The sequence below is a fragment of the Hetaerina americana genome, unplaced genomic scaffold (assembly GCF_022747635.1).
Source record: "Hetaerina americana unplaced genomic scaffold, ioHetAmer1.1.p SCAF_1, whole genome shotgun sequence".
In the NCBI taxonomy this organism is placed as follows: domain Eukaryota; kingdom Metazoa; phylum Arthropoda; class Insecta; order Odonata; family Calopterygidae; genus Hetaerina; species Hetaerina americana.
The window spans coordinates 104,585,718-104,611,802 of NW_027286069.1; the positions used below are offsets into that span (position 1 = coordinate 104,585,718).

Sequence of the window (26,085 nt, forward strand, 5' to 3'; positions counted from 1 at the left end):
ATGGCTGACCCACTGAGTTTGTTGAGGCAGTACAATGTCAACAAAAAAGAAATTATCGAAAGGGACAACCAAATTATATTCGGCGAGTTCTCATGGCCTAAAACGGTTAAGACGAATTACTTGACGTATGGGTATGTATCTGATCGTAATCCGAATGGATTACCTATAACTTGAATATGTTGCCTGCGTGTGGCAGCAACGTACGCAAACATATTTTGTTTTGAGTGCTATCTCGGTATAACCCTTTGACAATTGATTGTGATGGAATTAACATCTCGCTTACAGATCGGGGAAGGATGGTGGATCAAAAGAATATTACACTCTTGAATGCTTATTGTTCCTTCTCAAAAATGTTCATTTCACCCATCCTGTATACGTTCGTCAAGCTGCCGTGAGTATAGAACATACATGCGGTTCATATTCAACCAGTTTTGTTTTAGAATTACCCACTAATTGAAAATTTTAGAATGGAATAAGTTGTTCCCCGTTAGGTTAGCATGTTTTATTTTTTTTTCGTCATTTCATAGGCTGAGAACATACCTGGCGTACGAAGACCGGATCGGAAAGACTTATTGGCGTATCTTAATGGAGAAACTGCAGCATCTGCAAATATCGATAAATCTGCACCGCTTGAAATTCCCACACAGGTTAGTTGACATCTGTTGGCAATCTACATGTAAGTTGGACGAAAAGCTATTTATCAAAAAATACTTTACCTTTTAAACTCACACATATTTAGTTTGTGATAAAACCAAGTGCACGCTTGAGTTATTGGCAGTCGTTTCAAGTAGATGCCATCATCATAAATTTGTGACATTTGATTACTTATTTCCATTTTACCTATATCCCTTTATGAATTATTCTTCTTTTTAAGTTTTGAGTGTAAATTAGTATGCATTGCAATAGCAAATGCACGTAATCTCTATTTACCCTTCGGAAGGCTATCATTAGATGTCAATTAAGGGTAAAACTAGCCTATTATCATGATAATGATTTATTCGCTTGGCAGCTTTAAAGGTTGTTTATCATATAAATAGTATGATATTGCTGATTTAAAATGTATTCCTCTTATATATAATTTTAGGTAAAACGAGTCGCCGAAGAAAGCCTCGAGTCCTTAGCAGCCAAGAAACCTCGAATTGAAGAAACTGAAGTGCAGAAAGTAATGGAACAATTGGCTGCAAGATTAGATGCCCCCAAAGAAGCATCTGTAACTGTTGACAATATCAAGTAAGATTCACTAATTATTTTTGTATCAGTTAAAATGTTCATTCAATTAAAATATAGTTTTTTGCCTCAGTTATATTGGATTTGGCTTTCTCATTGGCTCGTTTTGATAAATTTCCATTTATTGTCAAGTATAAATGATTTAGAGTGATACCGTAAATCAAAAATTTCTATTTAGTCCAAATCAAAAGAGTAAGGGATCACTGTTGTCAATGCCTTAAACTGTTCTGTGGGTACATGGCTAGGATACTAGGAATAGTGAATAAATTAAATGGAAAAATTTTTAAATTCATCATTTTCACTAGAACTTAACGCACAACTACCTCATGCTCAAGTGCTTACTATCCTGTTTTACATTTATCTTATTTTCGCATTTACATTAGCCTTCATTTGATGAGTTTTTGGGGAATCATGGTTAGTGGTACATTTTGTTTGTATTACATCTCATTAATAAATTTGGTGGAAAATTGAGGAAAATTATGGAAATCAACTCTGCCGATTGAATTGGTCTGCTAACTCAAAGGTAATGGGTGAAAGTCTAATTTTGAGCCACAAGTTTTCTTTTGGAAAAAGAAGCATTTGAAAAGAGGAAAAAATTTGCATCTTAATTCCACTGGTTTTTTTAGCAAGGATCACATTTTTACTATTTCCCAACAGCCCTTGTGAATTAATATTTATGGAAATATAAAGCGGTAAAGAAATGATACAAATATAAAGCCAAGGCCCTGACTGAAAAGTATTTCCATTCAAACCTAAATACATGTTTAAGTTGCCTTGGTCATTCTCAGAAAAATAGTTGCATGTCAATATGTTGATGATGTAAGCATTGAAGGTTTTACATTTAAATGGTTTGGTATCAATCTTTCATTTCTCTCACTTTTGATGTCCTTGGGGTTTATCAGGCCCTAGTCACCTTGTGCTAAAAATAAAGAGAGATATAGGGCGGCCTTGGGTCTCGGTAGTCCAGGGGTAGAGCGTTGAACTGATGACCGATGGGTCCCGGGTTCGATTCCCGTGCTAGTCTCTGGGCACCTGCACCTCCACCTGATCTTCATGGGAAACCATAACCGGCACAGATAGGAATTGGCCCCCCTACCCTGATGTGCGAATTTCATCTGCCGTCGGGCTTAGTACTGGGTGAACTGTACCATCACCTACCAAACCAACCTTCGGGTTGATTACTATGTTTATGTTTTTTATAGAGTAGCCATTGATTGACCGGTTTCACTTAGAAATAGGTGTAACTTACAAATCCTTTTAAGTCACCAATGTAGCATTGAAGGACTACAGAACTAAATGAAAGCTCTACTAAATGAAATGCAATGTTTTAGTAAACCTTCAAGCCAAAATATCACATTTCATGGGATATAAGTACTGCATTGAGATATAGGATATCAGTAGTTACCAAAGAACATATCAATTATATTATACTATTATACTATAGGTTTTCAGTAGCAGTAATTTACTGTCCTAGGGTAGGTTTTTGATGGTCCCTGGCACTATACACTACTGTTTTCGTAATCCCTTATTAACGAAAAAAAATATCCTTAATCCCATACTACATATTACATTTACTCATTCTTTGGATCTGTATCCTTTCAGCCTCCAATAATACCTCCAAAATGCATATTCTTTTCCTCCCTCTACCTAGCTTACTCTGCAATCTACATTACATACTGTTTTCAGTATCCCATGGCCTCTCAATATCCCCACACCCACTTGTCGTCCCTTCTTCGAATTTCTCTCTTCCATTAGACTGATTAGTGGAGGCACTGCCCTGCCAAGTGCTTCATCATTGGTTTTTTTCTCTCCATCTGTTTTACTTGTCCGTTATTCTCCACACCTGCATCTCCTAGGCTACCAAATCATGCTTACCCTCTAGCCCCTACAATTGCCAATTTGAGTGAAATATACAATCAGGCCAAGCTAAGGTTTAGTATATGGGGAAATCCACCATAAAATTACTGTTGTGCATGACAATATTTTCTTCCTTTTGGCTGAAAATGTTTCTTTACAGTTTTATAATGTATCCTATAAGTGTAATTTTCATTAAATATAAGAAGATTGATGGCTGTAAAAATCCTGAAAGGGGGAATGGTATATGTAAGGTTGTCAAGAAGTGTGGTTATTTCACCCAGGGTGGTGACAGAATTGGGAAATATAGAAATTCAGGGAAATTTGTGGCACATAACCTAACTTAAGTCAGGGAATAAAATGGGAAGAACCCAATCATACTCCAGAAGTTACAAAAAACCTTTTTTAACTGGGCACTACAATATGTTGCTCGTTTAATGAAGTGAGCATGTACTGCTTAATTTCTGTGGCATTTTATCTTATCATTAGTATTATGTCAGAGGATATGGTAACACTGCTGAAGGTTATCATGTCATTGATATAAATGTACTTGATAGGTCCAACAGATATTTCAATAGAAAGCTAAATATCGTCAATTATTTTTAAATAGGCAAATGAGCACTCTATTGCGAGATCTGAGAATATCAAAACTTGGGGAACTTTGGAAAAATAAATACTGGAAATTTTCAATTTCTGTCACCACCGTAAAACACATCCCTCATTGGAAGTTAAAGAGTTTTGGCATTGATAAATTAAGCCATGCTTGTGTTTTAACTATTTTCACTTGAAGCTTGACTGCTATGCAGTATAAAATATGAGCTGCAAGCCTGTACCATTTGGTATAAAGGTCTCTTTCAGAAGCCATGTCCGTGGAGAAAATTGCAGCTATAAAGGCAAAACGATTGGCAAAGAAACGTACAACCATAAAGGGCAATGATGATCTTGGTCTTGGATCAGATTTAAGAGCAATGCTTGACTTTGATGTTGACGTAACAAAAGACATCATGTCTAGAGAAAGGCAATGGAGAACAAGGACAACTATCTTACAAAGCACAGGGAAGGTAAGGCTATTCAACTTACAGAAATGCTATAGCTAGAAAGTTACTGTGTCTTACTCTTATGTTAACATTGATTTCATTAGCATCACAGATTAAAGAAAACCACACAAAATTTCTGTGTACACCATATTATTAAGGTAATGGCATGGTGTTTGTTTTTACTTCTTCTCTATTTTGGCTTAATTGTTATCATGTAGAGCATACTCTATCACATTTACCTGTTTTTTTATGAAATAGTGCGATGCATATAGTATATTTAAATTAAGATTTTTTTCGTCTTAAGTTTGGCTTAAATGGCTTCATTCTTTGTCTGCAACATGTCAAATATCTCTGCAGTTGCTTGAGTCATTCACAATGCTAATGATGCTGCATTTCATGACTTGTCTCTCTCTGTCCAATATTGTATTCATCATCATGTTTTGATGTATGCCCATCAAAGACATTTGTAATGTGAAGGCATATTAAAAGAAAAAATTGCATTAATAAATTCACGGGTACAAAGCAGTAAATATTGAAGCTAGAAATGTTTAACTTCTTTAAAATATTGCAATTCTGTTTGAAATACAGACACTCATGAGATGTAGTAGTCATAAGGTTAGAGATAAACGCGATGGTGTCTATTATTGATTTTATTTGGTATAAATTTAAACTTAGTTGGGCAAATATTTTCCAAGTACCCAAAAAAAAATGAACTTTAGAACTATTAATGCATCTGTGTTCCCTAACATCAATGAAGTAAATGACTGGGTATTGAGTTCAGGTCCATAGTATTTGCTACATTTTTTCATCTTTTTAACCTTGGATGTATTTGAATTATTTAGGGGTGTTTCATTCTACTCTTGTTACTATTTTTTTCAAGTAGCTATTACATGCATGGCTAACTTAGGAGAAGAAGATTCAGATAATGGTGTTGGCATTACTCTCTTCAACCCTAAAAAGACCTCACTTTGTTGCATTATTATTTGTTCTTCCAATTTTTTGTATTTTGAGAATTTGATGAGTTGCAAAACAATTTTTATGCATTGATCGTTGTAGGTTCAAAGAAAAGCATCTGTTGGAAATGTATGCAAACATTAACATAATATAAAATTTATTGCAATAAGTTTATGTATGAAATGAGTGTGAAAATTATATGTCCTCTCATTTTTCTACTACAGACGTTTGGGAAGAATATCTTTGCCATTCTACAGTCAATAAAGGCCAGGGAAGAAGGTCGAGGTGATGGTCGGGGTGGACCTCGGCCTGTAATGCCATCAAATGGCCTCCAGTCCGCCCCTATGATGACACCATCATCAATGCCATCTGCATCTGGTTTCACTGCATCTGCCTTTGACAGTATGAGCAATCCACATGGTACCCCGATTAGGTCAACTCCTCAACCAGCCGTGTATAATCGTTATGATCAAGAAAGGTTCATTCGAGGGAAAGAAGGTATTTATGAAAATCATACACTTGTTTGCATATCCTGGTAGTAGTGTGTATTGCCGTTGACATTCATAGCAATCGAATGTGATGACTTCAAAGTTCGGGGAGAATTTTAAGATGATTTGGAATGATCATATTTTGTGCTTTTTCATACAAATTTGTCAAGAATTGAGGTGCACTATGAAGTTAGATTAAATGATCCCGGCAGAACATTTAATGCTGTAAAATGAAAAATATAGGTGCCTTATTTGGAAAATTCAAAAATCTGATATTTTCTGTTGAAATTTGTGCTAAAACTGAATCCAACGTTAAGTATTGTTTTATTGCCAATGTGAATTAATCAGTCATCTTGAGTCAACTGTTGGTGAGAATACTTACACAATGTAATGCTTTTCCCACAGAAACGGAAGGTTTTAAAATTGACACTATGGGGACATATCATGGAATGACTCTTAAATCGGTGACAGAAGGGAGCCAGCCTAAGAAGGCTGTTCCACCTCCCACTTCACTTATAGCACCTGTACTTCAACCAACTGCCAGTGCACAGGTAATATGTCTTGTTGTTTTCCAAACAGTTTCATGATATCAAGGTACACACCCCCAAAGTTTGGTTTCATTGGTGAAGGTAGAGCTCACTTAGTGCGTAGCCCAACAGTGAGTGAAATTGACACATGAGGGTAAGGGGGCCAATTCCTGTCCCTGTGATTTCCCAGTGAGATCTGGTGCCCAAGAAACCGTAAAGCTTGGATGAAGCTGAAAGTGCTTATGCATCACCTAAAATTTAACCCAGGCCCTTCAGTCATTAACTAACCGCTCTACCCACTGGAATATGTGTATAAATAAGGAGTAATTCCCTCCCATTTAGTTACAAAGTGAAACAAACAGAAATCGCGAGGGTAGATTCCTTTAAATACTTGGGTGTAACAAATAATCATGATCTGTCCTGGGGAAAGCACAAATGAGAAATATGCGGTCCTTCTAATAAAAAATTGGGATTTGTAAAAAGAGTGCTGGGTAAATGTGACGAAAAAGTGAAGGAACGATGTTTTCTTGCCCTAGTCAGGCCCCACCTAGAGTATGCTGCCAGTATATGGGATCCTCAAGAGATAAATTTGATTTCAGAATTGGATCGAGTTCAGTGGAGGGGGGCTGGATTTGTCAAATATTGTTATGACCAACACAGTAGCATAACTACTTAAAATTTAGGCTGGGATTTCCTTAAACAGCGGCGTTTACAATATAGATTAAACTTATTAAAAACATTTAAAGATGGGTCCTTTTCGATGGCATCAAGAATATAATACAAACCCCTGTGTATTACGGGCAGAGGGATCACCAATGTAAGATTAGAGAGATAGACTGCTAGACTGACAGGTTTAAATGGTCATATGTTCCAAGAACAAAAGGAGACCAGAATGCTTGTAATCGAAATCCCCTACTAGTCGCCTCGACATAATAAGTATTAACCTACAAGGGAGCAACTGCGCATGGTTATGCTAGTATATTTATAAATTTTTTTTGCTGGTTCCCCCCACCTTTCCCCTTCCCTTTGAAAAACCCTAACCCCCTCATCCCTTACCCTTTCCTCCTGGTGCTGCACCCCCTGCCATACACCTTTTTGGTGGCTTGCAGGGTATTGATGTAGATATAGATGAATACCTCTTCCACTTTCATCATATTAGCTTCAATAAATTTTCAGTATTAAATGCATCAATTGCTGGTATGAAGTTCATGGTGAATGGGGAGAGTAATCAATTAGGCTTGTAATATTTCTTTCTTAGAATTCCTTCCATCAAATCAACATCAAAATTGACAAGTTTGATAAGTGGATACGATAAAACCATCCAGCAGTATAAAAATTTTGGAAATGGATGAAAAAAATGAATCACTATGACACTTTGAGAAAGAATTGTGCAATGATGCATTACCACAGGATAGAATTTCATCTCTCTTTTGAAGTCTTGTGCCCAGGAGTTGATTTTTTGTTTTCTGCGATAAGCAATATTTTTGATAGGGGCAATGCATACCGGTTTCTTTGGCATTGAAAGTTTACTCTGGAAGCAGATCTTTTCTTCTTTGACTTTTGAAATTAAGCATAAAATTTATTCCTTTATTCTGTCAGCCCAAAATTGTTCCCCTGCAACTCCCATGGGACAGATTATGGTTGGCTTTTTAAAGTATGTCAAATACTCTCCTTGACATAGTACAAAAACTTTCCCTCAGCCCCTTAAGATCCATGTAAAAAGTTCACTTTCTGTTTCCGAATAGGACCTGAAATAGAAATTTCTTTATTGCATTTCTGTATAAACCAAATTGTGGGCCCCATGGCACCTTTCGTCAAGAGTAGGCTAATGCCAACTCTGGGTTTCTCTCCACACTTCCTTTTCCATCCATCCCTAATGGTGCAAATGACCTTAATTGACAGTCCCATCCCCTAAAAACTAATACTTCTCAAGCGACAAGCCCTAACCTGAACAAAGACTATATAAGAGAACAAAGTGCATAATCTGTTTTCACCATCCAGGGCAAATTGTGAATAGGGCCTGCTTGTTATAACCATGTGCCTAATAAAGATAGGGAAATAAGTCCCTTGCCCTGTTTTCCAGTGACCTTTGTGCTTTTGGAAGGACCACTTATTCTGAGGTCGGCTAATTGAGGAGGTAATATAGTGCTCTTTGTCATCCCAATATAGGAGCATAAAAACATTGTCTGCAATCTGGTATCTCCTCTCTGGTATCTCTGTTGTATTCTTAGTCCTTGTATGCATCCAAGCAATCCATCTCACTGCCCTCTAATATACCACTAGCAACGATACATTACCCAATTTGAAATACACAGAAAACATGCTGCCCAAATAATGAGCTCACAGATAATTGGGAATTTACCGTTTATGGAACATGCTACTAAGTAAAAAATGTTGTCTCAGGCGTAATTTTATGGAATTTGCATACATTTCAATATGCTACTAAGTTATTAAGATTTATAAAATATCAGTAACATAGCAATTGAAGAGGGATAGTCATGAAATGCATTTATAGGTTTCATAATATTGAGTGAAAGTGAAAGGTTTGGCCATATGTTCTAACAAACGGGCTGCAGAATTAACAGTTATAAGTTGCTTCATCTTAACCACCTAAAATTAGTATTGCCCGCATTACAACTCAATTTGGGAGATCAAACCTGTTTTGTATGTTTTAATGGCTGGCATATTCAGAATTTTGGGTCTCTTTTAAGTTTATTTTCAATTTCATATAGCCTGTAAACATACTTAGGTTTTGTTAGCTATTGCCAAGGTTCTTGGCCTCTGCATTTGTTTATTATATTCCAGGCAGAATATATTCAAGAACCAATCTTGTGAATCTTCTAATGAAAAGTGTTATTTTATGGCTCATGCATTCTTATTTTATTGCCTAGGGTATTCTTCCTGGCATAAAAAAATGCCTATAAGCTCCAATTGATAAAATCCTCTCTTGTTTACCTAATACGCTTGCTCTTGAGTACCTCACTAGATAAGGTTTGTGATCTATAGGTTGAGCACCACCTTTCCACTTTGGCAAAAAATTACTCATTACTTTTGAATTAGCAGGCATGAAAATTGTGTCATGATTGCAGTATCAGTGGTTTTGAATTTACATAAAGTACATGTTTATGCTTTGGTTCTGTATGCTCAAATTTATTTGGTAAGCTTAGGTGGTAGATTCAAAACTATACAGTAAGACTGAGTGGTAGACATTTTATTTGATCACTAAATTTTACTGTGGTTCACTGCTGCTCAGGTGACATTCAAAGTTTACTAAATTCTTTGTAGTTCATACGACAGAGCTTAAATTTTTGTAGCAGAATTACATAGTTAACCCTCATTACTCCTACTAACAGCCTGGGGACATACAGAAATTTGGAGCCTGGATGGGGAGCGCCCCATTATAGAAGCAGAGGCATTAGCGGCTTTAATGACGGCACATCATGTGGCGGCAGTTGCCCCACCCGACATCAACCTAGTAGTTTATACTGACAACCAATCTGTATTAAATTTCTTAAATAAAGGAAGAGGCATGTTAATGTATGTAACTGTTGTTAAAACTTTACATGTGAGCCTAATAAAAGAACAGCTATGCAAGATGGCCTGGAAGTATGTCCCCTCGCTGGAAAATCCGGCCGACCGTCCTTCCCGGACTGTCGGAGAGAGATCTGGAGGCAGGTCCACTCACTCTAGGAATTTCCAACCGACTGCTCATCCCAGGTGTCGTCCGACCTATATACCATGGCAGTCACTGGCAAATCGTAGGCCAACATGGCATAGGGAGGTAGGACGGTCCGGGAAGGATGGTCCGCCAGGTTTTCCAGCGAGAGGACGTACCTTCAGGCTAAATTGCGTAGTTGTTCTTTTATTAGGCTCACATGTAAAGTTTTAACATCAGTTACATACATTAACATGCCTCTTCCTTTATTTAAGGAATGTAATACAGATTGGTTGTCAGTATAAACTACTAGGTTGATGTCGGGTGGCGCAACTGCCGCCATTAAAGCCGCTAACGCCTCTGCTTCTATTGCGCCTAATGGGGCACTCCCCGTCCAGACACCAATTTTCTGTATGTCTCCAGGCTGGTATTATCCAGGCCACCTGGAACAGGGGAGCGTCCGCAAAAACTTCCACTGTCAGGGATGCTGGTGAAAACTTCCGCTCTTTCTGCCACAACTTCACCTCCCATAACTCCTCTGCCCATCTGGTCCGTCTCCTGTAGGTGTCCTGTAGGGGTTTGAAATGGGACTGTATGGGGCCAGAGGTCTGGATTAAATGAAATCAGAATTAAACAAGAATTTAACACATAGTCCCAATGAGTATTACCCTCTATTCTTGTGTGCTTTTAAATGACTCACCAATCAAAATGACTTAATGTTGGGAAGAGGAAGCCTCACATGTAACAAAAATCATATGTTAACATATGATTTTTGATGAATTATTATAATACCAATATAACAATAATTGAATTTGTAATTCCACACACTTTGTGTGTGGAATTACAAAGTCAATTATTTCATTACATTTCAATATGTTATGCAAATTCCATAAAGTTATGCCTCAGACAACAAATCATATGTTAAGTTAACAAAATCCTATTTGAATAAAATACTTGGCATGATGTCCTCAGAAATTAGTTCGCTTATTCTTAAGTAACTTCAATCAATAATGGTAATGTATTATTACCTTCTTCATTAATGTTATGATCCCATTTATTTGATGTAGTTACATACTTTTTGTTAATCAATTAGTTTTTTATACAATATATGAGTTTAACCTTAGAAAATTGTTATAATTTTCTTTTGTAAATGTTAGCTGTGTTGATAGAATGGTCAGTCAACTCTGTCTTCAGGCATACTTAAATTATAGCATTCGTATAAGAGACATACACATTTAGCGTACACTTGCTCATTGTGCTCAAAAGTTTGACTATTACAGCTGATGGTTTTCAATGTGAAAACATGGTCAATAGTAATTGAATATATTCAACAGATTCAGGCGAGACGTAGTGGAAGTTCATCATTATGAGAAACAAATTTGCACTTTTCCACAGATTTAAAATGTGTGGAAAAGTGCAAAGTGGAATTTTTAAATCTGTGGAAAAGTGGAAATTTGTTTCTCATAATAGTAATTGAATTAGGCTAGATTTTGTTGAAGGTAGCAGGATTCTATGTACAGAAGAAGTTGACTAGGTACAGCTTTTGACTAGTAAAAAAATCAGTGAAAGCGTCTGTTTTCATTCTCATAGCAGTATGGTTGAAATAAATTATTAAAAATGACTTGGTATAGTGAGTTGAAATAATACACATTTTTATGCTAAAAACATGCTTAGATCATTCCTTGATAGAGTTAAAGCACTATATGGCTGTTATATCAAAATTTAAAAGCAAGGTACTGCTGTTGGTATTTGTAAATTAATTCTATCCAACCCAAAGTAAGCTAAAAATTATGAAGAATGGTTAGATTAAATGAAGGGATTAAAAAATTAATACTAAGAAAAAATAACTACTGTAAAAAGTATAATTACTTCATTAATTCACTTTCCTCAGTGCCATATGCCCATTACTTTGAGATCTCTTACCTGCCATCTCCTGAACACCTATAATTCCCTCATTCTACTTTCTTCTGGAATTGAAATCCCTCCCCCCCCCCCCTCATCAGTCTCATCCTCAATCCACGGACTTCCGGTCTAATCATTGTCCTGTAACTTGTGGATGATGTATGGTGGTACCTACTTTGTGTTTGTGTAGTGTATATTTGAATCTCATTCTATCCGTATTTATTTAATTATAATTCATGTTGTTGCCATTATCTTTTACTCATTATTATTATATGCATGCATGCACATGAACTTTATGCATTCCATCATTGGCATATATATAGTATACCAGGCTATGGAGATGTACGGGAAGGAGAGAAATGTTTTGAAAAAGCTACCTATAGTACTTTACTTGCTGCTTGGAAGTTGCTTCCGAATAACTATTTCCTCTAGAGTTCTCAAATTTCCATAGTATTTGTTGCATATATTTTCAATATTTCATCTATAAAATTTATTTTAGTATTTAGATTTTCCTGGACGTCTGAGATATTCATTTGGTGACTTCTTCCAGCTTTTCTTTCATCTTCTGATAATTTAAGTGTTTATCGAGGCTTCTGGTTGATATTCTTGTATTACCATCGAACTTGAGAGCAAATACCTTGATATTATCCTTCTTCTTCTTTAGATCAGACACAGTCAGTTAAGCTCTAACACAAACTCATGAACCAAGCTGGCAACAAGGACTTCCAGCTTCCATCTTTCTAAGTACCTTCACCTTGGTTACAATGTTCTTAGTTGAGTGTTTTCTTTTTAATCCACTCTTTTTCATGCCACATTTTGTGAAGTCTCTCTGCCAGAACTCAAAATTATTAGGTGTGTGCTTTGGAAGTAACAAAAGCACATGGAAGGAACATCCTATCCATTATAAACAAATTAATTGAGACTATGCAACATACAGAATTTTGCTGAATGAAGGAATAATTTACTTCTCATAGCCGTGCTAATTCATTATTCACAATGCTACTGGAAATAGATGACATTTAAATGTGTTTTTATTCATGTTCTTAAAAATTTGCAAGGAAATGTATTTTTCCTTGAAGTACTACATTATAGCCATCTTGTTACCCCATGAGAAATCACCTGCACTACATGGCTAGACTTAGTCTGGATTAGTTAGGGTTTACTCTTTATCTATTTTTCTCAGTGACTATAGCTACAAAATAAGATTCTCTTCAAATAACTGTTCATCAAATAATTATAACCTGTTCAGCCATTTTTGTGGAGACAAAATCTTTTGAAAATCATTGGCCAAATGATGGTCATTAGCATAACCAGGAATGTCGACTGTTACCACTGTTGGTTTTTTTACCTACTTTCATATTACATTTATTTCTGCTTGCAGCTTCGAGTGGGAGCTCCTCAAGTAAAGCGAACATCAAGAACTCCTATTATCATCATTCCAGCAGCTAATACTTCCCTCATAACAATGTATAATGCAAAGGATATACTTCAGGATCTCAGGTAGGTTACTATAGAGTATTATAATACAGCTCTTTGTATCATTGGAATTATTATTCTTCTGATTTCTTGATTGAGGACTTTTCTTGCAGACATACCATATCTCTCTTATACGTATTATTTATGTTTGTGATTTCATTTTTTCTCGAAACTCAAGCAATGTCATTCTATTGAGATAGTCATTAATATCAGCTTAAAAATGGACTACATTGATCGACTCAAAGGTTGTTTCAATCAATGAGCTTAGTAGAGCTGACTCAACATCCTGTGAAATTCAAAGAAGGATATGGCGAAGGTCACTCTGTTCACTGTGTCATCTATGTTTTCCCAGTAAGTTCTGGTACACAAAAAAATCACACAGCTTGGGTGAAACATAGGGTTCCATGAGGTGCCCTTCAGGAATTGAACCTGGTTTGAAATAAAAAGGTTTAATGTAATGCAGGTTTACTGGATTTAATAGTTCATATTATAATTAATGGGATTGTTTGATTCGATTATAAGTTGCTAAATCCTGTTGTTTTTTATTGCACTAGCATCTTAGTGTCACTAGCTATCACACACTTTCCGAGCTTGTGTTCACGCATATTATTTGTTTTTTTTTGGTGCAAAGATAAATAATAATATTGTGGGCATAGTTTTGAAAATGTCTCTGAAAAAAAATCAATGGGAAGATTGCCCTGAGAGAGCAAAAATAACAGCAGAAATAAAAAGTAAAATCAAAAAAAGGTGGAAACAAGGTTTGAGCATGGCTGATGTGTAGCACACACACGCAATCAGTCAAAATCAACAATTTGCATTTTCTTCGAGAACAAGGACAAAATTAAGGAGATATAGATGCTTCAAAGGGAGTGACAAGGATATGTGTGCAGCAGTTACCTATTCTCAATGATTGATAAGTAACTTCTGGCAAGGCTATGCTATTAATAAGAAGATCAGTTGTGAGAAGGCAAAAGTGATTTTCGTCGACCTTGTTAAGAAGACACCAGGATCCTCAATTTATTTTTATTTCACGTTAATCCAAAAATAGCACTTCGGCCTTTATGTTAGACTGTTAACAATTATATAACAAGGACAATTACAAACACCCTAGCTGTAGGGGGAGGAAAAGCCACGTCCTCTGGGTTGGCAGGCGAGGATGTTACCCTACCGCCACTGGGTTCGGCAACTTAAGTACTGAAATTTGGCTTCCCTTTAATACTTATTTTTCAACCACTGCTGAAAAAGAAGTATTTAAACGAAGCCATGAGTGGTTAGAGAAGTTAAAGCAGAGAACTGGGATCCACAGTGTTCTGAGGCATGGTGAAGCAGTAAACTCTAATTCAAAGGTAGCAGAGAACTTCATGGGCAACTTCAAGACGCTTGCAGTTTCCGAGGGTTACCTGTTACAACAGAATTTTAATTGTGACCATATTATTACTATTTCCTCTCAATATTACATTGAAAAGTGAATAAGAAATTCTTGCATGGTCTTATTGCCATCATTGTAATCATGCATAGGCCAAATCCTTTAAAATATTTTTTTGTTGCCCTCAAGTAAAACCCTGGAAACTTAAATGTCATTACTTGGAAACATATTTTAATTTTTCGTATATTTTAATTTTTTATAGATCCATGTGTCAGAAAATGCATGACTCCAGTAACTGTCAACTTAGTGGGCACATAACTCATTCTCTCTTCAATTTTTCAGGTTTGTGAGCACAGAAGAAAAGAAGGCACAAGGTGTAAAAAGAGATAATGAAATACTGTTGCAGCGTCGTAAAGAAGGCTCCACAACAGTGCCATATCGAGTTATTGACAATCCTCAGAAGCTTAGTCCAGCTGATTGGGAAAGGGTGGTTGCAGTTTTCGTGATGGGTCCCGCTTGGCAGTTTAAGGGTTGGCCTTGGGATGGAAATCCAGTCATAATTTTCTCAAAAAGTGAGTTATAATTGCATCTTTGTGTTTGGCTTAGACAGATTTGTCATTTAAGATCATAATTTTTTTCATAGTAAATCAATACTAAATATTCATTTTATTCTATTTTTAGTTTTATTATCTGTATCCTCCTAATGAGTGCAAGGTGTAGCAATAATAATAATAGAATATAATATTGAATATAAATTTTATAGATTATATTTTATATATTTAATCGGAGTGCACCTTAATGTTTTATTCACTTTAATGGTATAATTAAGTCAATGACTGCTGTCTGTCCTCCGGAAATAAAAAAAACTGTGAACCTAGGGATAATTTTTACTCTGCATTTTATTTAATAATAATATACTTTATTCATCTTATGATCATATTCACATATGGTAGATGTCGTCATTTTTCACATTTGTACAGTTTGTTACATATATTGCGACTTTCTATGGGAACATACAGTTGTTCATAGATAATATACTATACAGCACAATATACAATCACATAAAATACTTGTATTGCAAATATTTGTATACATAGACCTAATATTCTACTCACACTAGACCTTATAGTTTTAGGCTAGTAAAGTCGAGCTCATAATACTCCTCTATTGAGTATAAAGGATTGGAGGTAAGGCAATCACGCAGCACCCTGCAGAACACCACATTGCGCGATGACTTTACAGAATTTGGAAGCATGTTAAACAATTTGATAGGTAGACCTTCAACTTGTAAGTCCTGTCTAGCCTACAGTATGGAAAATCCATATTAGACTTTGCTCTGGGGTTATGGCTGTGAACGTCAGCCGTAGTGGAGTACATAGTCGTATATTATTTTACATGAACTAATGAATAGAATATATACAAATTGTAGACAGTCATAATTTTCAAATTTAAAAAGAGAGGTCTACCGTGTTCAAGTGAACATGAATTAGATAAGGTACAGACTGCCTTTTTCTGCATCACTAAGATTAGCTTAATATCAGATGCATGCCCCCAAAGTCTAATACCATATGTGAGTGAAAGAATGCATAGTAGGCATTAATTAAGGGGTCCTTACTCACATATAATTTCAATTTCCTGAGCAGAAATAAGGCTCGTGCAAGTTTCTTCCTAGTGTGTAGAATATGAGCACTCCATGTTAACTTGGAGTCTAAATAAAATCCCTGCAGTTTCAGAGGGACAGTATCCGGTGTAGCAGATTTTAGTATACAGAAAAGATGCTGAGTTTTATCGGGATTCATAAGGAGATTGTCGGCAGAAAACCAATCCACTGCCTTTTCAAGTGTAATAGGAACTCTATTCATCGCATCAGAATGGTGGGGGGAACTATGTAGAAAAGTAGTATCATCCGCATAGAGGACACAGTCAGTAATGATATTGGAGCACAAACCATTAATCATGACCAGAAATAAAAGAGGTCCTAGCACAGATCCCTGAGGTACACCATATTTAATATATAATGGTTTTGACTGTTTACCATTTACATAAACTGACTGCTTAGGATCGGATAAGTAGGAAGAAATAAATTTTAGTTCAGTATCCTTAAAACCATAATATGTCAACTTATTTACAAGAATTGTGTGATTAACACAGTCAAAAGCCAAAGAGAGATCAAATAGTGAGAGAGCCAATCATTGATTACCTTCAAAAGCCTTAATGATTTGCTTTATAACATATTCAACAGCTTGGGTTGTACATTTGTTGGGTCTGAAACCAAACTGAGTCGGTTTAAATAGATTTAAAGATTCAACATAGTCCAGGATTTGGGTAAATACAACTGATTCAATGATTTTTGCAAGTGGAGAAATAATTGTAATAGGACGATAATTGTTTGGAGAACAAAACAGATATATCTATGTTTGTGAATAAGAATGACCTTGGAAAACTTCAACTGGTCTGGAAAATAACCAGACTGGAGACAAAAGTTAGTGACATTGGCAAGAGGGTATGCTAACCAGTCAATTACGGATTTGATTGAATTATTTGAAAGCCCAAACACGTCTTAACAATTAGAATTTTCGAACTTTTTCACTACTTTAATTATATCTATTTGAGAAACTTCTTTCCATCTAAATGTAGAATTGGTGGTGGGAGTATTACACAATAGGTTATTAGCAGTGTTAGCTGAGGTTTGATTAATATTATTTATATCAGCTATAATATTGTCAACCGAAATAATAAAGTAGTTATTAGAAGATTCAGAGTCTATTGGAACATCATCAGACTTTTTACTTAATCCTGTTTCTTTTTGATGATAGTCCAGGCTGCTCTGCATTTGTTGGATGCACTATTAATGTAGCTAACATTGGCATGACATTTAGCTAATCTTAACTCAGTATAGTAGTCCTCCTTTTGGTTATTGTAGGCTTTTTTAAGATCATCACTACCACATACCGTATACTGTTTATATAAATTGAGTAAATTCCTTCTCTTATTCTCAAGGTCAATATTAAACCAATTTGCCTGTAGATTGGGCTTATGTTTCAGCTGAATTAATTTCTTTGGAAATGCACATTCAAACAATAACAAGAAATGACTGAAAAAAATTGGCAAACTTTCTTTCACAATCAGTATAGGTCAGCAGGGCATCCCAGTCAGTATTATTAAGCAAAGTTATGAATTCATAGGCATGGTGTACAGTCATCTGTCTAACATACACAGTTTTGGCAGTTTCGTTATAGTGTCGCGTGGTTGCTAGATGCGGCATCATTGGTGGGAGCGTATCTAGGACCGAGTTAAATAATAGAGAGATGGTTTGGTATACATCTTTATTGAGCCCTTCTTAACTTACGCAAGGGAGGTCAGGCACCGGGGAGTAGGGGCGAACAGTCACTTACGGCGGCTCCAAGAGGGTCGGGACAGCCTTTGATCCTTGGTTCGAAACCCCGTCAACGGGAATGGCAATGTGTCGTAGGAGTCTGCGTGCGGCGGCGGATACTCGAGGGCGCTCAGGCCGACGGCAGGCTCCGGGGACAGGCAAGGGGATGGCGGAAGGAGAGCAGGATAAGGCGGGGTATGCGAGGGAGTATCCGGGAGGCGTCTCCAGGGTAGGCAAGGGAGTGTAAGGATGGTCGGGAATGCGACCCGCTGTTCAGAGGAAACGCTCGGAGGAGGTCGGAAGACGACCCGCGCAGAGAGCTGGGAAGGACAGGAGGTCGCTCGGAGGAGGTCGGATGACACCCGCAGCTCAGAGGCGGTCAGGGGGGGAATGCCACTGTTCCGCGATCGCCTCGCCTTATAAGGGGTCGTGGAGGGTCGAAGGTCGCTGCTGACGCGCGGAGGTGACAGCGAGGTCATTGCTCCTTCTAAGGGATGACTAGTGACCAAAGGGGAGGATTTGGCGGTCAGCAAATTTTCAGCAGCAATTTCAAAATGTAGATCCGTACAAAAATGATGTAAATCCAACTGTTTACTTGGGAGATCGTTTTTTAAATAGATGCATACACTACCATTTTTGAAAGATTTTCTACAGTAGATTGAGCCAAGAGTATATCCCATTATTTGATACAGATCACTTTCTTGCTCATGTAACCAGTGTTCAGAAAGACACAAAATATCATAATTTTCCGAGTTCAAGCAAATTTCCAGGTCACAAATCTTGTTTCTTAGGTACTGAACATTTAGCCCAAGGAAGTTGACAGAAAAAGAACTAGAACTACCTGAGGTTTCGGGAGTTTTCAATTGGTGCGCTAATCTTCCGGAGTATTCCGGCGGGACCTCAGAAAAAAATAATTGCCAAGGAAAATGTTTTTTGGCCAAAACTCTGGGGAAAGGAGCTTTTCACGTAGATCTTCGTCAATCAAGATATTAAAAGAGGCATAATTACCTCTGGATACCTTAAGCTGCTCGATATCCACTGATGTATCGGGGAGCTGGGGCAGATGGTCCTTCAGATAAGACGTAATTGCTTCTGTCATGGTGTCAGGATGAAAATTCCTAACATGCACATGAGAACGTCAATTAAGGCCAGAAATAGAGCACTTTTTACTAGAGGAACCCATGATGGGTGTACGGCATTGCCGCTTATGTTGCATAACATTAAAGCCATCACTAGAAATATAAGAAGGTTGACTAAGAGAAGCATTTTCACCTGTGTATTCACTCGGTTGAGTGACGAGGATTTCAGTGGTAGATGCAGAAGACACAGAAGTAGATTGAGGTTGAACACGGGACGTAACAGGCACTGTAAATGCATTCCGTTTGAAGGCACAAGTTTGCGGACGTTCCGGAGCACCAACGATAGGCTTTTTCTCTGTAAGCATTGGCGGTTGAACTTGAGCCTTAAGCTTCGGAACATTAACAGATTTTAAACAGTCTGCAAAAGTATTCACACATTTAGGCTCTTCAGTGGTAAGTTCGCGTTCAGATTTTAACTTCGTCAATTCTTCCTTTAAAAATTAAATATCCGGTGGAGATTTTATAGACAGATGCTCGGCAGTAAGAACACTTCCAATATAAGTCACGGCATTCTAATAATGCTTTTTGTGGAAGATCCTTGAGTCCGGTACATTTGATATGAAGAAATCACGGACAGGAGTCACAATAGGTAAATTTGTCGGTATAATCGATGGGATTTTTACAGGAGTCACACGACAGATCAACAACAACAGATGCCATCTTAAAATATGTATATGTAGGTTAACAGCTTTAGATGTATTCTCCATTAATACATTTTTGATATGAGGAATTATGCTTAAAAATGTTTACTGTGAATACTTTTTTTTAATTTATCACACCTGTTTGTGTATCCAAATTTTTGATGTTAAGATTCGAAATTTTTTAAAGATCCGAGATACGAGGGTCATCCGGAAAGTAGTACCCGTTCGTGAAATAAAGACACAAAAGTAAATATTAACAAACATAAAAAATTTTATTTGAAAGAGGATACTTTAAACTACTTCTCAACATAATCTCCAAGCAAATTAAGGCATTTGTCATAACGTGTGACAAGTTTCTGTATTCCTGCTGCATAGTCCTTCGCCGCCAGCTCATTGAGATACGCGAGGGACCCATCTTGCACAAATTTTTGCATAATGCAGATGGTGTTTAACAATTTCATGAACAATTGTTCGAGAAACATTGGGAAAATGCTCACAGATGTCATCAATTGTGACGCGCCGATCGTTCCTCACGAATTCGTCAACTGAGCTCACCAGTTGGTCTGTAATGACAGACGGTCTCCCCGAACGCTCATCGTCGTGTGTGTTCCCCCTCCCCATGTTGAAGTTGCGACACCACCGCCGAACAGATGACTCGTCCATTACATTGTCTCCATACACCTCCTTTAATTGGCGATGAATATCACATGGGCGAACGTTTCTTGCATTGAGGAATTTAATCACTGCCCTCACTTCACAACTGGCGGCGTTCTCAATTTTTTTAAACATTGTAAACAATCACAGAAACAACACAGGCAATGCTAGCGTCACGCAACTTGGCTCAGAGAAGGCAGACAAGCCACTGAAGCTATCTGACCTCGTCCAGCGGCTACTCGCGTCGTCAGCACTTCATGCGGCACGAACGGGTACTACTTTCCGGATGACCCTCGTATATAATCTGTAAAACATCAAAGTACACTTTGAATACATTGGAATAAATTTGAATCTAGAATATGAGTTAAATTTTTAAATTGAGAGCAAATTGTAGTCAGCCCTTGTCTAATGTGTTCCTAATAGAAATGGACAGCATATTGTCAGTTGATATTTTGGTTATTTATTAAAACTTTCAATGAATATCTCTTCGCAGTATGTGCTTTTCATCTCAAATGGGATGAAATGCACCTGGATCCAAATGTGGCACGATGGGCTGTCCATGTGACCGACTTATCCCGGACCAAGCGCCATCTTGATCGAGCAGCACTCATGGTCTTCTGGGAGAAATTAGACAAGTAAGCAACTTAACTTTTTTCAGGATACTCATAATCCAAATTTGTTCATTTATGCCTTAAAGAGTAAGTGTGCTACTTTAATTCTTATTGCTATCACAGCAGATTGGATTATTAGTCCTATTATAATGATGCCACTGAAATTCCATTACGAAGTTTATGAAACTGAAAAAATAAATTTTTAAATTTAATGTTCATATTTGCATTTCAGGCTTAGTTGATGTTGGGTTTCTCATAAATTGCACCTGCATTTAGACTGAGGAAATGTTTTTTTCAATTATAAGACAAAACAATAAGTTGAGGTTCCTTCATTTTCTGGAACTTACATGTAAAACAAAAAGCCTTGCCATTGGGTGGATGGCAAAAATGTATGGCCTTACAGTCCAATTAAATTAACATTATTCAGTAATATTTATCAGGTGTGGTCAGTCATGAATAAGCTTCAGAAAAGCTTGTAAAAATCCCTTCGTAGCAACTGACGTCAGATATAGTCAGTATAATGTCGAAATGGCGAAGGATCTACTTCGCATTACTGAGCCAATTGATGTATACTTGATTGAGCCCCTCACTCATTGGCTTTTATAGGTTTAATGACAGAGTTTTATTAATGCAAATTGTTCCAAGATTATACCATGGCTGAGTTAATGATTTAAACAACTAAAGAGCAATAGCTATCAAAATACATTTGCTAAAATATTTGAAAAAGCCATGCTTGTGCATATAGCATTTTATCTCCAAAAAAACTTCCAACTCTCCAATTCACAGTATGGATGTAGGTCTGGAAGGTGTACCTCAACTGCCATATGTCAGGCAATCAGCAGCATACTAAATTCATTAAATGCTAAACGTAAAACTCTTGGAATGTTTTTTGACTTGTCAAAGGCTTTTGATAATGTAAACCTCTGTAGACTACTAATTAAACTCAATAGAATAGGAATTAGAGGAATTCCTCTAAATTGGTTGAAATCCTTTATTTTCAATCGCACTCAGAAAGTAGTGTTATCAGTTGATGGGTTAAAATATTCATCCGAATTATACCTAATTTACAAAGGCATTCCACAAGGCTCACCCCTTGGGCCACTTCTTTATCTGATATATATCAATGACCTACCTAACTGCTTAAAGAATTGTGAAGGAATTATACCAGTGTTGTATGCCGATGACACTAATGTAATAATATAAACACGAGCATATCCCAGCCCTACGGAAAAATCAAAATCTATCACTCTTGCAATAAACAAGTTGTGTACAGATAACTTTCCAGACTTAAATGTAAATAAAAGTAAATTAGTATACTTCACACACAATAAGAATTTGACAGATAATCTGCTGGTGAAAAAATTAATGACCAATCAATTGAGCATGTGATGGAATGGATATTTCTAGGTATTTCTCTGTGTGCAAATATTTCTTGGGATATGCATGTAAAAGCCCTTTAACATAATCTCAGTTCAACTTGCTATTTATTAAGACTGCTATATGAGACTACATGCAAAAGTTTGTCATTCAATTTGGGGAAATTTATTCAAATATAACCAACAGTATAAAATTATGGGGATCAGCTGCTGTTTCTCTGACCATCTTTAAAATGCAAAAGAAAGCTATTAGAATAATAACCGGGAAACCTCAGAGTGCTCCAATAAGGCCTATTTTTCATGAATTAAATTGCTGTCAATCCCGTGCATCTACATTGTTTTTAATTCTGTATATTAAAAATAACATTGGTAACTATTCTCTTAATGAACTCTGCCTATCATTATCATTACATCAGAGGAAGGCACTACATCCATTATGGGAACATAGGAGCTAAAGCAATTAAGTTAAGGCCCAATAACATGGGCATCAGATTATATAACAAACTACCCAAAAGTATAAAGGATACTAAGGGAACTGCTGCATTCAGGCATACATTAAAAAGATATCTACAGCGCAATATGTTCTACTCGGTTGACAAATATCTCAACAATATCCATTGTAAATTACACTAAATTAAAAATCTATAACCTAATATGTTCTACTCAGTTAACAAATATCTGAGCAATATTCCTGATCAGTAAGTTCGTGCACTTAGTTTATAGCACTGGTCATAGTCTAGTTCATAGAAATGATCAATAAATTTTCTAAATTGATATTTCATGTGCATGACACAGTCAATGTTCATGGGTTTGTGCCAAATATTATTCAACTGTGAGCACCATTTTTTTAAATATTAATTGAGCCTGTATCTTTACTCCTTTTCAATGTGCCTTATATCATGTACACACACCACATCCTCCATGTGTATTGCAAAAAAAATTTCAAGTACTAATTTGAATTGAGAAATTGTGAAGTTGTGAAGGATAATTGAAAAATAAACTGCCAGTAGTGTTTTTACCTAAAAAACAAAGAAATAAATGTAATTATGTGCATTGGAATTCTTGCTTTGGGAGTAATTTACATAATGAGCAAAATATTGATCCTGAAAACGACTTGCTTAACGATTGACTTTTTGCATAACAAGTGACGAGGAGAGGGGAATTCCTGGATTCGTTGCGTGCTTGCCACTGCAGTTTGTCTCTAGCACTCGTTCTGCTAGCATTTTAGCATCGCTGATTATCACACACATTTCCAAACTTGTGCTCAAACATTTGTTTGTGATTTTTTGTGCAAAGTTTAATAATAGTTTTTGCATAGTTTTAAAATTGACCCCGAAGAAAAATCCTCGAGAAGTGAATAAAAATAAAAAAATAACAGTAAAAATGAAAAGTAATATCATTGAAAATAGGGGGCAAGGTGTGTCCATGGCTGACCTAGTTCATACATCAACAATTGGTCGACATCGATGAATGGCCCTTTCTTTAGCGCTCATGGACAAGACTGCAGAGATAGATTTTTCAAATTGAAGAGTATCTATGCAATGGTTCCATATTCTGAATGATGCGGAAAGTTTGCCTCTGATATGCATAAGCAAAAAGAAATGCCTAGAAACTAGATTATAATTTGTGAGAAGGGTAATGTGATTTTCACCAATCATGTTAATAAAATGTCCGGATCGCCTGACAAGTTTTTAACGGGAGCCATGAGTGGTTTGAGAAGTTGACAAGAGCCATCATCCACAGTGTTGTGAGGCATGGTAAAGCAGCAAGCTCCGAGTCAAATTTGTACATCTTTAATTGTGTAAATTTAAATGATAAAACAATGGACTTAGCTTACTATGTTTGAGAGTACAAGACTTGATTTCAGTGAAGTACATATGTAATACGTACGGAACATATGCTGAATGGGAGAACATTTTGAAAGTGAATATAATTCAGTTGCATGTTCAGTTGAAACTTAATCGCCATAGTATTTTAGCCATTAATTTAGAACAATCCTGTAAATGTGTGGTGCTCATTTGCTGTCCTTAAATCATTTAAATATTTTGCTCATATTATTGTTTTGATTTTTACAGGCACATGATTAAAAACAAGCCTTTTCTACGTTTTTGAAGAGCCTACTTTTGAAGATAGGTTCATGGAGGCATTCTTACAGACCATTTTAGTGCACAATGTGTGCTATGACTGATGTGATGAAAGACTCGAGTGATTAAAAAGATGTGAGAGTATATTGATAATATGTACAAGTCACAGGCGTCTTCAAAATAGCATAACTTGAAGACCACCAATGAGTGTTTTGGCCCATGCGTATATATTTGGATTATTTTGAGCTGGAATTGGTTTGGCCTCTTAGAAATGCTTCAAGGATAATCAAATCTACCGATTGAAGAAGTTATTTCTGTAGTTGACCATTGATGTACGTATGCAAAGCTAATTTTCTTACATTCAATCTTATTCCTTTGCCACAAAGTGTAAATTGAATGGAACAGTGAAGAAAATACAAAAAATGTTGACATGACATTGGATGTAATGAAGTACATGGTGTTTTGCATTTTTCCCGGATAAGTTACATCTGGTCATAAAACTAGCATTGTTCATATGCTGCAGTGATTTTAAAAGATATTGAGTCAAGTTTGATTAGATGGGTCAAAGTTTATATTCATGAATGTGTCAGTAAATACTTCTGTTTACTTTGTTGAACATTTAAAATTTTCAGAAGACTTGTGTAAACTAGTTGCAATCTGAAATCTATTCCATCCACTTTTTTGTTTAATGATTAAATTACACAATTGGTGGAAATATTTGTTTCCATGAATAATTGTTGTAACTTTCCTTGTGTACAGTCTTATTTCAGGCTCTTTAAGATTCTATTTTGATCTTGTGCTCATTTTATTGTACAACTGGATGTTACCCATTCATAAATTAAGTGGTAAATTTTTATCATTTGTTGTATGTTAACTTTATAATCAGTTTTCATGTTTGCTTTCTTTTAGTGAGTACTTACAAGACAGGCATACTCATAAATCCATCCTGTAAATTATAGCATTTTGAGTTTTACTGAAAGCAAGGGAATCCATACATTTCCATTGTCGGTAACTATATTGCATGCTTGTTTGAAGCTATCTCATCAGCATAAACAATCTCAGAAACAAAAATATTTATTTCATCAAAGAATGTTTAAGGAGTCAGAAGTCAATGAAAGTTTTTCACTTTAAATGTATCAATGAAAATAAAAGTACATCTATTCTGTCATTGTTGCCTTCCTTTTTCTTAAATTTGAGCTGGTTTCTTGTGTGTCTCTCTTCCAATTGCACACCAAGGTATAAGGTGTTGGATGATATTTAAAGTATGGTTTATGCCAAGTCATTTACTAAACCATAGTTTTTTTTTTGTGTGCTAAAAACAAGTTAGATCATTTTTTTAGTGATCTTATACAGGACAAAATTGAGAAAATATGTATTTTTGTCGTTTGCATCAAAGAATCTCCTGCCATGCCAGCCGAGGGAAAATTCCTAAGTCATTTAACTCAAATATTACTCTACAGCTAGGGATAGGGATACTTTTTAAAGCTTGTCTATTGAATTGTTAGAATTATAATTTTTTTCATGCGCCAGGATTTTCAACTTTGGGGAAACTGGATTGGTCCAGTTTACTCAGATTAGGACTATCCAGGACTTGATGGTAGAGTAGGTTAATGGAGACTTGTTGGGCATGGTGTCATTAAGGGATGGTGGATTGAATCAACACTTTTAAGGGTATTTAGAGTAAAACTATGTGGTTTCTGAAGGTTAAACATGAATGA

At 36.3% G+C, this 26,085-nt stretch overlaps 1 protein-coding gene across 1 annotated transcript; it reads left to right on the forward strand.

Moving 5' to 3' along the window:
- hyx (cell division cycle 73 hyrax) lies at positions 1 to 25,512 on the forward strand. The gene is made up of 11 exons (XM_071594358.1): positions 1 to 131; positions 286 to 391; positions 528 to 647; positions 1,085 to 1,230; positions 3,929 to 4,142; positions 5,297 to 5,570; positions 5,966 to 6,111; positions 13,026 to 13,144; positions 14,829 to 15,058; positions 20,790 to 20,931; positions 24,359 to 25,512. Exons 1-11 carry the CDS (start codon positions 1 to 3, stop codon positions 24,393 to 24,395), a joined length of 1,665 nt encoding a protein of 554 aa, XP_071450459.1. The 3' UTR covers positions 24,396 to 25,512.
- The last annotated feature ends 573 nt before the right edge of the window (positions 25,513 to 26,085 follow it).

What these genes read in the sequence shown, in the direction of transcription:
- hyx (XM_071594358.1), top strand. Translation starts at nt 1, where the DNA reads ATGGCTGACCCACTGAGTTTGTTGAGGCAGTACAATGTCAACAAAAAA. An exon ending in CGCTTGAAATTCCCACACAG is followed by an intron (nt 648 to 1,084) that starts GTTAGTTGACAT and finishes ATATAATTTTAG; the next exon opens with GTAAAACGAGTCGCCGAAGA. An exon ending in TCTTACAAAGCACAGGGAAG is followed by an intron (nt 4,143 to 5,296) that starts GTAAGGCTATTC and finishes TTTCTACTACAG; the next exon opens with ACGTTTGGGAAGAATATCTT.